Below are 12,434 nucleotides of genomic sequence, written 5' to 3'. Positions count from 1 at the left end.
GCAAAAAGGGTTGAGGGTAGTAGTAGTGTCGGTGGTGCGCTCAGAGTGTGGTGCTGGGTGGCTGGTGGTGTGTAGGCTACTACCTCCTCTCTCTCTGCCTAGGCTTCGAGTTGGGTTGTCCGAAGAGGAAGGTGGTGGTGGGGATTTGTGTGTCGGTGGAGGAAACGGGCCGCGTGCCAGACGAAACCGGCAATATCAACGTTCCCTTGCGCACTCCTGCATATAACTCACACTACACCGGGTGCCGCCGAAAATCCCCAAAAGCACACGAAACAAAGGCCTTCCTCCACTCTCACCCTCGCTGCTGCCACCACCACCCCCAAACCCCCTCCCAGTTCCACCCATTGCACGGTTCTCACTGGAGCCCCGTAACCTGTGCCGATACACGCGTGCACACCGAACCTTCTATGTACGAACAGAGACATAACATCGACTTTTCTCGGTCGAACGTGTTCTCTCTGGCGCTCTCTCTCTCTCTATAGGCGCGAGCACGTGCACGTTCAAGAGTTCGCTTCGACGAGCCGCGAGAGCCTCGATGATGGAGAGAAAGAGAGAGAGAGTCATCCCAGCCAGCGGCAGCAGCAGCTAGCTAGGCTCTCTGCTAGACTCCAGGAACGCGTTCTGCTGCTTCACGGTAATTGTTTGGTTAAGGTTTTTCGGGAGCTGGAATTAGTTCCGTTATGTGCGTCGCCCTCTCGCACCTTTTGTACGGGTCGCTCCTCTTTCTACGAACTCCTCGAACCACCGAATACCAACCCTACACGTGCAAGCTTTTACGCCGATTCTCGATTTATCGTCCGACGATTTTGCTCTTTCCCACAGTTTCCACGTATAGGTGTACTTGTATTTTGTGCATACAGTTACATTGTATTTCTGACATTTCGTTTCGTTTTCAATGTTATTGGAATAATGAGGTTTTTTTTTTTTGTCTTTAAACGGTATCGTAATAAACTTCAGACTCTCTGGGTCATTAATAAATCACGTTCAAGTGTAAACAGCTCGGATATCGCGAGATTACACGAGCGCGAGAAGACGTGTAATTATATTATTAACTAGTCGATTATCTTGGTAAAACGCAGGAAAGGATGCGCTTGCAATTAACGGCACGGAAATCAAAATTCTTCACGACCAGATTTGCCATCTTTTCTTCCGCGATGCGGAACGCTCGCGTCTGTGCGTCGTGTCCGTTTCATGGCTCGTGAAACGTCTCGGAGAAAAGGAGAAGTTGCAATTATTATCGGTGGAGAGAAGAAAAAAAAAAAATGTACGCCCCGCGAGGTGCGATTATCCTGCGTCTTCATCGAGCCGTTATAATTGGCCGAGCACAAGCTAGGTCGGTCGGTACGTTTTCTTCAAGGTTAGTCGAAAGCCCCCGACGCTGAGTGGGTCGGTGAGCTGAAAAATCGATACGTACGAAAGTGAGAGTCTCAGCCGTTCCACCCTCCTTTTTCTTCTTTACGTTTCGCGTCCTCTTCTTACTTGCCATTTGGTTCATTCATGTTGCGTCGTGCAGGGCCGTGGCTCGTCCAATTTTGCAATTTTCGTGCTCACCGGAGTCACTCTTTCAGGGACTCGAATTAGCTTCGTGATACCGAATATCTGTGAAACGAAAACGCGGGCAGGGGAGGGAATAAACGAAACGTGAAACGAATGTATACGGAATTTGTTGCGAAATTTCACGAATTGTTTCGAACTTGGCAAAAACCTTTCTCTCTTTTTTTTTTTTATCGATGTCAACCCTTCGTAGCCTGACACACTTCGTACGTCGAATTTTCTTGCTGTTCTAGGCTTTTTAAAGAAATTAGAAACAATTCGGAAAATTAGAAAAACTTACATTGTACAATTGTTGGAGTTAAATGTTTCAAACTTTCTTCTTTTGGAAGAAGTACGAGAGTGAAATTTGGCTTGGGTCATCAATGACCCAGGCTGTGAACGGGGAGGGTTAAAACGTTGTGGCTTGCGCGGATGCACGATTGCAATTTTTCCGCGGAATTATATTTAAAGAGGGAGAGAGGCGAATCGAAGGCGCGTTTGGCATTTAGATAGGGGTACGGTGGAGTTTGTTTTTGATTCGCGTTGCCTTTCATGTCGTTCCTGTCCCCTCCATAGGGAGTGGATAAATTTGACGGCGAGATGTTAAACGGAAGAAGGAAAGAGAAAATGTCAACAGGGGCATCCGCACATGTGGGATCTTTCATGGTGATGATCCCGCGAAAACATCATCGAGAGTGGTTATGGGTAGGCTCGTATATTAATACTCCTGATACAAATATTGCCGTTTATTGTCTCGAACCGCGTAGGTTTAGTACTGCGAAAACACTTTCGATAATTGCATTTAGTGTAGTTCGCTTCTGGTATTACCGTGAAATTTTTTAATTAGTTTGTACCGCGTAATAATGGGGGCTCGTTGATCGAACACTTTTATTTCATCGGGAAATAAATTCGATATTCATTTGCAACAACGAAAGTATACTTGGTATGTTATTCGAATAACTTTATGCAATGCGTGCGGAACAGTTTTCAAGTTTCAGCGAATCATTGAAGTAATTGCTAAATTTACGTAATATACTACGAAACGACTTTGTATGCGGTTTTCTCGCACGGTATACAATTTGCAATTTTGATTCGTAACTGTACACCGTCTGAACGTCTGCGTATGACTCATTGTGTGCTTTTTCCTCGTTGACTTGATTTTTCTTCAACAGACGTCGCCGCCCGATGGTCCGAACTTAAAAACATGTTATTCGTGACGGACGAAGGCTGGTTAGAAATTTCTTAGAATCTGATTTTGATATTAGTCTTTTACTTTAGTAAAACGCTACCTTTATTTAGGAGTGTTTCACCGCAAGTGGGCAAAAATTTGCCAGTGGATTTGAACTGTGATATAATTATACCCTCAAAGCTGAAAGTTAAAGAAATATTGTTAATGAAAGTTACTAATTTCTTCCGATTTGACTAATCATGAATATTAACCACAAGGACATGATTCTTTCTCTCCTTTCTTTTTCTCGGAAAGCTATTTTTACTATTTGGAAATTATAAATAAATTTACATTTTACAGTTTCCTTGATAAAGCGTTACTTTTAACATTCAAAGAAATATTCCTTTTGAAATTTTCTCTATAATACTTCTGAATCCCTCTATTTGAAAGGACTGGTCTTAAAATGACCCTTACGCAAATCAAAATCGAATCTAAGGCTTGAAGTATCTATAGTAAAAAATTCAATTTTCTTTTGCGTTTTGTACGATTTAGATCCACTGTGCGCCGTTCTCTCGGGCAATTTAAAGTCGATACCGTAAAAATTCCCTCGTTCATTGCCAGACAGTTGTTTCCCTGGTTTTATTCCCCACGGAAACGGCTGATTTAATCTTTGTCTTTATTCTTGTAACTCTGATTATTTTAATCTTGTGCGGTTTCGTATTCAGAGCTAGTAGACTCGACGTGCGCTATTTTATTTCATTTTAATCGATGTATTTCAATACAGATACGTTAGAGAATATAGTTGAATTATGAAACGCTTGTAAAATTAACCGCTTAAGTATGGGCTAATTACGATAAGATATCGAACGTGACCTGTATATCGCCTAGAGTGAAATATTGAAATACATATATGTGACGTGACCGATTTGTAATTGTAATTTTTTTTCTGTTATTATAGCGGTACCGGATCTAAGGTCCTCGTAAGCAATCTCCCAGCTCAGGCCAGATTAGAGGACATCGAAGTTCTGTTCTCGAACTGCGGTCAAGTGCAGTCCGTCGAGAAGTTGTCCTCGCGCGATCCTAACACACAAACCGTCCTTGTTAGCTATGAGACGCAAGAACAAGCACAACAGTAAGATAAAGTTTCTTTCTCAAACATCCCTACTTTCGCGTATTACGAATAATTCTCGCAAACTGTCTTCCGTGATACGTACTTCTTGACTGCAGCAGCTTCTGTTACTTGATAATCATCAGACTATTCGTTTAATTAAACAAACACTCTGCATTTGACCCTTTGCCTCGAGTCAAACTCGACATAGGCACTTTTGCCTTTGGACGTCATGCAGTGGTAAATCATAAACGATAATAAACCATTTTTTATGGATTAACGTTGCAGTGTAACTTGTTATAACTGACATTGGGCTGAAATATTGAAACAAAGGCAAACGATAGTGGCCAAATGAGTTCGGATTAACTGAACCGCAAAGGGTTAATATGTGACGAATTTTCACTCTTTTGACATTTTTTCGTAGGTTTTCTCTTAATTTTCTTGCACTCGATATAATTTTTCACTCTTTCGACATTTTACCGTAAGTTATCTCGTAATTTTCTCCGGCGATAAAAATAAACGACAAAGATAACAACCATCGGCTGTAATTTACTAAAAAGTATCTGTGAATGTTCGTCAAATAGAAAAGAAATACTTGGGATGTGATATAAACGGGTTAACAGTCGTTTGAAAAGAAAGTCGGGACAGATGGATCATTTGGAACGATCCACCCACTTTAATACTCGTGTCTGCTATAGCGCCGCGTGGTCCTAAAATTTGTCTGGCCGCGTGTGTTGTCCATAGCTGACAATTCTTTCGGTCGTTTGCAGGGCTGTGAACCAGTTTAATGGCCACGAGTACGAGGGTAGCCCGCTAAAAGTGGAAATGTCTACGGCGGAGAGCCGACGAAGAGGCCGCAGCCAGCGCAGCGGCGTCGCTTATTCCGGAGTTTCGGGTTCCGGACGACAGACCGACTTCCCGCTTCGTATTCTTGTACAATCGGAGATGGTCGGCGCTATAATCGGTCGTCAGGGATCCACCATACGCCAGATCACACAGATGACGCGCGCGCGAGTTGACGTTCATCGTAAGGATAGTCATGGTTTCTTGGAGAAAGCCATCACTATCTACGGTAATCCTGAGAATTGCACGAACGCGTGCAAGAAGATCATGGAGGTCACGCAGCAAGAAGCCCACGGCATGAATAACAGGTAAAAGAAAGGGAATACGTGAAGGTAACCTTAACCCTTTCGAGATCAAGTGGAACGCGCATTGTCACACTTGAGTATTTGAAGAAAAATTGACGATCTCTGTTTAGTATTCGTTACAGATGATCGGTAGATAAATAAGCTTTTTTTAAAAAAAAAGGATTGTCAACCAGAAGAGTTAGAGCCCTTCCACTGCAGCAGGAAATTCGTCTCGTTTTAACGAAACGACAGACTTAATTTATTAAGTTGAAATGCGCAGAGGATTAAATTAAGATGGAAGCGCATCGATTGGTTTCAACAGTGTAGAAAACGTCGAAAGGGTTACAGAGATACCCAAGAAATTTTTCATTATGGGTATTAATGACGTAAAATTCGAAAATAAAATTCGTCGTATTACAAAAAGATATTTGTAAAGATCCTGTTGAAAGTTCGTGTTAATTTTCGATCATATTCTTCCCGAACGTTCAACCGTTGAACATTTTCCAAAGAAAGTCGTCAAATTTTGGTAGAAGTACATCGAGGCATAGATTAGTGTGTTTATTTTTACAAAAGTTTATTAGCTCTTCGTTTCAATGGTGATGTATCGTTCTGTTCGTTAGTTGCGAGATCTCGCTGAAAATCCTCGCGCACAACAATTTAATTGGCCGGATCATCGGCAAAGGTGGTACTACAATCAAGAAAATCATGCAAGACACAGATACAAAGATCACTGTTAGCAGTATCAACGACATCAATAATTTCAATCCGGAGCGCATCATCACTGTCAAGGGCAGCATCGACAACATGAGCAAAGCCGAATCCATGATATCCAGCAAATTGCGCCAAAGCTATGAAAATGATTTGCAGGCGATGGCTGTAAGTATTACACACATTGTGCAACGAGAAGAATGTCATACAAATGACGAAAGTTGTAAGTTTTGAAAATATTAGATTTGCCATTCTCAAGTTGTTATAAATAACTCAATATTGAAATTAAGCAATTTCTACCTAATTTGTTGTTTAAATGTTACATATTTTTTTTTTTTTTTTACACATAACAGTTTGCAGTTTGTTAACTTCTTTAAACTCTAGGTTGGATATTACCGGTCTCGTCTCTTCGATATATTTTTAACAAATTTCCTGTTTCATTTACAGCCTCAAAGCATGATGTTCCCTGGCTTGCACCCAATGGCAATGATGTCCACTGCTGGTGTAGGATACAGTTCACGTGGTCCTGGTTTGTATGGTTCAGGACCTGCCCCATATCCTTATCAAACAAGCTTGCCGACACAACAGGGTATTCCTGTCGGTGATGCGCAAGAAACTGCCTTCCTGTACATTCCCAATACCAGCGTAGGTGCCATCATCGGAAGTAGGGGTTCCCACATCAGAAATATCATCAGATTCTCTGGTGCCAGCGTAAAGATCGCACCAATTGAACCTGATAAGCCAGTGGAGCAACAAAGTGAAAGGAAAGTGACTATTATTGGATCACCAGAAGCCCAGTGGAAGGTAAGTTCTGTGTACGAAATAATATTGTCTGTTTTTTTTTTTCTTTTTCTCTATTTACAATGTATCTTAAATGGCTGTGTGAAGGAATGTTTCATTTTCAAATTCGCGGTAATAGTTGAAAAATGGTTATACCCTACGTTCCTCTGATATACAGGTTTTTATAAATTAAAAAGAAACATTTCAACTTTGAAATAATCGTAATATTGTGTAGTATGTTGTATAATATGCGTTAACATTGTATAATAAAACATGTATGTGTTTATTTGGACATGAAATACCATTAAAACGTGGAGCTGGAATACGATAATACTTGAAATTAACACTTTGTCGATTGAGCCACTTCGTGGCTTAGTGACTTAGGCGCTGGCTTTCCACCGCAAAGGTCCCGCGTTCAAATCCCCGATACCTTGAGCAAATACGTTTCTCCGTTTTTACGACTGATATACGTTACGAAACACTTCAACCTGCTCCATTTGGGAATATGCCGTGTTTAAGCATCATCTTGAACGAGCAGGAAAATTAAAATAGAAGGGATTTACCCGTACCAATGACACGTTCTATATAAATGCGTGTATAGTTGGTCCCGTGATACCTTCGACAAAGCACAACACTATTTTTTCATCTCGACGATTTCACCGTGTGACGAGACTAGGAGATATCACATAACAACATAATCGATGAATTTTCAGGCACAATACTTGATCTTCGAGAAGATGCGCGAGGAAGGATTCGTAGCGGGCACAGAGGATGTCCGATTGACAATCGAGATACTCGTACCAAGCATTCAAGTTGGCCGAATCATTGGTAAAGGTGGACAGAACGTTAGAGAATTGCAGCGTGTAACCGGAAGCATTATAAAATTATCTGAACAACAATCAACATCTCCTTCTGCCGACGAAGAGGCCACCGTCCAAATAGTTGGCCCCTTCTTCTCTGTTCAGGTATCGCGTGTTTCCATGAAATTCTCCGTTTAACGATCGGGGATAATCAACTGACGTAATAAAGTATGTCAATTTTAATTTTTGCTCATGCTGTTTATCCGCAGTCGGCACAGAGAAGAATCCGCGCTATGGTTCTGCAGTCTAGTGCACCTGGAGCAGGTGTTGCTGGCTCACGCGCTGGTCGTGGTAGCAGCCAAGAAGGTGGATCTCGTTCTCGAAGAGACGGCAGTGCCACGTCTCAACAGGGTGGCACAGTGACGCAACAGCACACAACTCATCAGCAATCGAGCACTTCGCCATCCAGCCAGCAACAACCACAAAATCAGTAACGTCACTGAAACTTACCTGACGCCGACCAACGCCTCACAGAATCCGTTTTAATCGCCGGGGTGGCCTCGTCGCTTTGACATTCTCTCGTCAAGAGGCTACGTGCAACCTCCTTCTCGCGGGTCATGTATCCTTCGACGTGCACAGGCATGAAGGGCATACACACAAAGAGTTATCTATCGATCAAAATGTCACACAAACATGCAATAGCTTTCGATATTCTTCAAAATCCACATCTACATATTTGAATCAGAACGGTAGCAAGAAGGGGAATTATACGGTCGATGGCGTTTCTACATTCATTTTTCTTCTTTTTCCATTTTAATTCGTTTTATGCGAGAATACATTTATCCCGTCGGTGTGTGTATTTTTCGTAATTTTCTAGAACGTAGCATAAAATGTAACGTCATCTATTATTTTTTTCGTTTTCTTTTTAGATAGGTTTTTTTTTGCTGCAGAACACCCGATAAATTATATCATTGTTGACTCATCGCCATCGATCGTCACACCCAGCTTGCGTCGCGTTTTAACAACGAGCCTACACGGCTCTCGGTATACACAGAAGGTCTGAAATAAAAGCGATGCAGTTATATATACACACCGCGTTAAATCAGACGGAAGTGCACGTCAGCTAACGAAAACGCGTCACGCGGGACGAGGTGAGTCGAAAAGTTCGGTTCCTGCCCATTCGAAGCGGGGGTTAACGTTTATATTCGATTCTTCCGTCGAAGAGAATGCACATAACACAGATCGTTCGCTCACTTCTTCTGCGCGTGTCGCGCGGCACGTTTCGTTGCGAGTTCGCTTAAATTTCTGGAGTTAAAGCGACGGGTGACACTCGGACGAATCGATTTCGTAGCGTTTAACGAAACCACCTCGTCGATGAAATAGGATACGATGATAAGAAAAAAAAAAATAAGCATACACAACCTTATTACCTCATTCATTACGGTTAAAGATTTAAATATGATAAAGAAAAGTGAAACGAGAGAAAGGATAAAAAACCAACTAATCTAAAAAAAAGAAGTCTACCTAATATTAAAGTTATAATAATATACAGAGAAGTTAAGTAACGATTACACAATTACGTTATACATGTTACTACTACTACTACTACTACTATAACTACTACTACTATTACTACTGCTATTAACTACTACTACTTACTTCTACTAAGTAACTCTATACAGGAAAGCGGTTTTGTTTTTTGTTTTTTTTTTTATTTTCTAAGAAAAGGAAAAAGAACTACTTTAGGTACAGTTTTTTTATACCACAACGCAGAGAGACATTAATTAAACGAGACTTAATTATTGATGGAAAAAAAAACAAACGTTGGACGGAGGGAGACGTGTGACACACGTTCTACAGTTTAAACGTATATAAGCCAACAAGTTCTCAAAGCAGACGCCCCTCATCCCCCGCCCCTCTCGCGCCTGTAATACCAAAGAAGCGATTATGAGTTTTTTCGTATTAGTGAAGTGAAAATGCGTGGCACACACATGGTCGTGTCGAACGCTCTACTCGCCTCAAGTTCCTTGCAAGAGCCAAGAAGTGCGGGAGGGGTCAACAGACACACACATACAGAGTCGCGTCTGCGGGGAATCGACGAGTGGTTGTATTGACGTGGGAAAACAGCAGGATGGAAGGACACCGGCGAAAACATCCGTCGCCATCGAGTCGCTTTTTGCAAAAAGTGATCGGCACGCGCGTCCACACGCTCAAAAACTTAGCCCTTGCAGCGTTTTACGAGCGAATCCAGCCGACCTGTACGCTTTTTACCATCCATAAATTTAATCAAGCCGCGATTGACACGAACAGATAGAGAGGGAATGACAATGACGAGCGTCTTTGAGCAGCAGTGAGGAGAGAGAGAGAGAGGAGAGCGAAGAGAGAAGATAGAAGAATACGAGATAGAAAACGTTGATGTTATACATGAAACGGACGCTGTTTCGTACTACGAGAAGGATGTTCCAGGATGAGAGAAAAAGAGAGAATGAACAAGCGACCGTTGGTGCGCACGAGGAGAAGCGGATAGAAGAGAGGAGATATACGAATATGAGAGGAGGAGGTTTAAGGAAACGAGAGAGGATAGGAAAGAGCAAAAAGATAAGAAAAGCAAAGAACCACAAAACTTTTTCAGGGATTTTTACTTTACCATGAATGTAATAGTGTGTGAGTGTGCGTGTGTTGAATAATACTATTAATTGATAAGTAATTAATTACTGATTAGGCATATACGGCAAAACAAACGCCAGACAAGGTAGAAATTTAGGATAATCGAGAGGAAAAAAAGAACACTAGGAGATGAGGGAGGAAACAAAAAAAAAAAAGTACAGTGCTGGAGGTGGAATGATTCGACGAGAAAGAAAAAAGAAGGCATCGTAATTATTAATTTCGGTGTGTTTGCTCTTCGCATCGTGATGCGAGCGCGTATATCGCCAGCGAGTTTGTCGGAACGCGACGATCGGACCACGCGCGAATTTTACGAAACTCCGACTCTCGACGATCTTTGTAAATTCTGTAATTTTTTTTTTTCCTTTCTGTACTTTTTTTTCATGTTTTAATTGTAGGGTATATATAGTCGTAATTACAGTTAGGATAGTAAATATTATGTCGGACGCGTTACGAACTCGTTCGTAAGAAACTCGCAGCGATATCGCGTCTCCGGCACGGCGCGTACTATCGATCACGATAATTCTGATAATTTGTTTGGATCAACCTTTACAAATGCTGCTGCTAAAATGAAAATGGGGGAAAAAAAAACGAAAACAAAATTTGTGTAACATTGAGAAATTTTTGGACACTTTTGGCAAAATACGAAAGGCGAACGTGTATACACCGTTAGAGGGGGAAAAGAAAAGATACGTTCGCGACGAAGCACACGGAATATTCGTGACCGATTACGCGTGGTATTCGTAACTCTAAGTTCTGATTCATAAAAGCAAAAAAACAAAAAAGAACGAAATCTGCAAAATATTCGAAGATACGATAGTTCGCACGTGCAACGTACGGGCGGGAAGCGTTTTCAGTCGAAACGAAAAAGAAGATCGATCGCGTAAAAGAGATTTCAAGAAAAATAAAAAAAAAAAAAATATGAAAAGAACGAGAGAAATGAGAGAAACGAGAAGTGAACAGAAAAAAAGATAACAAAGATTCAGGACTATATGTATAGTGGTGAAGTGAATTTTACAAAATTTATCTAATGAGACTTTTTGAAGTCGAGGGGAAAAAAAGAAAAAATAATCGAACCGGGGGGCTATCAATATATATAACCCCTCTTCTATTTGTTCGATCATCTATAATAAACGTCACCAAAAAAGGAGCGATAAATAAACGGACTGACAAAAGAGACGCACGATTATGTGCCATGAAAGAAACAAGAAAGAAAGAGAGAGACGTTCTTACGGAAAATCATTTGAACCTCTTCCGAATTTTAATTCCAAGTAATTAATCTTCTCGCCGACTTCCAACTAAGAACTTTGCTGTCGTGTTAGGTGTCATTTTTAAAAGGTATTCTTCTATCCGTAATACTGAATCTGATATTGGACGTGGTTTTTTTTTTTTTTTCTTTCTCGGTTAATTACTTTCTCTGGAAAATCTCGTGGCACATTATCGATGCTCAAACTAAGTACGTTGAACCCTGTTTAGTTCGGGGTTCGCGTTTAGTTACGGCGACGACGATCCCTTCCGGTTCACATGGCTGGCCGGGAGATCGGGTCGTCGACCGTCGTTTCACCTCACGGCATTCGGTATGCGTTTAGTACAAAAATACACGAGTTTAAAATGGGTAAGGGAAGAACAGAAAGAAAGGATGGAATCCAGTTTTTCCGCGAGAAAAGTGGGGAATGATGTGAGAGAGAGAGAGAGAGTACGTAAGACAAGAAAGGAAAGAGATATATTCGCGTGTTAGAGGATTTTTCTTTATCGAGAGAGAGAGAGAGAGAGAGAGAGAGAGAGAGGAGGAGGAGAGCGGAACGCGTAACGAGGAAAGAAACTTCTGTTTGAGTGTGCGCACGAATATCATCGGTGGGTAATATGGAAAATCGAGCGATGGAAAAGGAAGAGGAAAAAAAACGAGAAGAAGGCATGCAGGGAAAAACAAAGAGATGAACGGATGGCGGATTCTCGTCCGCCCCCACACTTGCCTTTGTCTGTTGCGCTGCATCTCGAGGAGAGGAGTGCCGGAAAGATCAAGAGCTGAAAAAAAGAAGCTAAGAAACAGCAACGAGAGAGAGAGAGAAATAAACAAGAAGAAGAAAAGTGAAATTCGACCGAAGACAGAAGGTGAAGTGCATAACGCCGGAGAAAAGAGAAGAGCAACGCGAGAGAGAGTATAAAAAAATATGAAGAGAACATAGGTGAAGATGAAAACGGGAAGAGGAATGACGTGAGAAAGAGAAAATGAATCTAAGAGTAATAAGTTTATTTTTGATACATTGTTGGGGAGATCTAAGTGAATCTTTCTTTTTCAATTTTTTTGTTAGATGTTTTTAATAACTTAATGAATTTTAACGATATTAAATGAAAAAAAAAAGCGAGGCTTGAAAGAGGGAATGCGGAGACATTTTTTAAATAGAGATATAAGGAGATATAAGAGAAAGGTGGAAATAAGGAGAGAGAGAGAGAGAGAGAAGAAGCGAAGCGAAGTGTTTTTCGTAAATAAAAGGAATAAAAAAGAGAGAGAGAGAATGTAACTTAAAGGTTTAAAGAAGAAAAAA

General features: G+C 41.2%; 1 protein-coding gene across 1 annotated transcript in view; it reads left to right on the top strand.

Annotated features, from left to right (window-relative positions):
• Nucleotides 1-7,911, top strand: part of LOC108573444 (insulin-like growth factor 2 mRNA-binding protein 2) — an 86,104-nt gene extending 78,193 nt beyond the window's left edge. The window contains exons 5-10 of the mRNA XM_017935896.1: nucleotides 3,660-3,833; nucleotides 4,580-4,960; nucleotides 5,557-5,812; nucleotides 6,092-6,448; nucleotides 7,138-7,389; nucleotides 7,494-7,911. Of these exons, the coding sequence (XP_017791385.1) occupies nucleotides 3,660-3,833; nucleotides 4,580-4,960; nucleotides 5,557-5,812; nucleotides 6,092-6,448; nucleotides 7,138-7,389; nucleotides 7,494-7,718 (1,645 nt within the window). The 3' untranslated portion in view covers nucleotides 7,719-7,911. The remainder of the gene's footprint in view (nucleotides 1-3,659; nucleotides 3,834-4,579; nucleotides 4,961-5,556; nucleotides 5,813-6,091; nucleotides 6,449-7,137; nucleotides 7,390-7,493) is intronic.
• The last annotated feature ends 4,523 nt before the right edge of the window (nucleotides 7,912-12,434 follow it).

The sequence above is a fragment of the Habropoda laboriosa genome, unplaced genomic scaffold (genome assembly GCF_001263275.1).
Source record: "Habropoda laboriosa isolate 0110345459 unplaced genomic scaffold, ASM126327v1 scaffold92, whole genome shotgun sequence".
NCBI lineage: Eukaryota > Metazoa > Arthropoda > Insecta > Hymenoptera > Apidae > Habropoda > Habropoda laboriosa.
The sequence above is the reverse complement of the archived record's forward strand: the minus strand, read 5'-3'. Positions and strand labels throughout refer to the sequence as shown.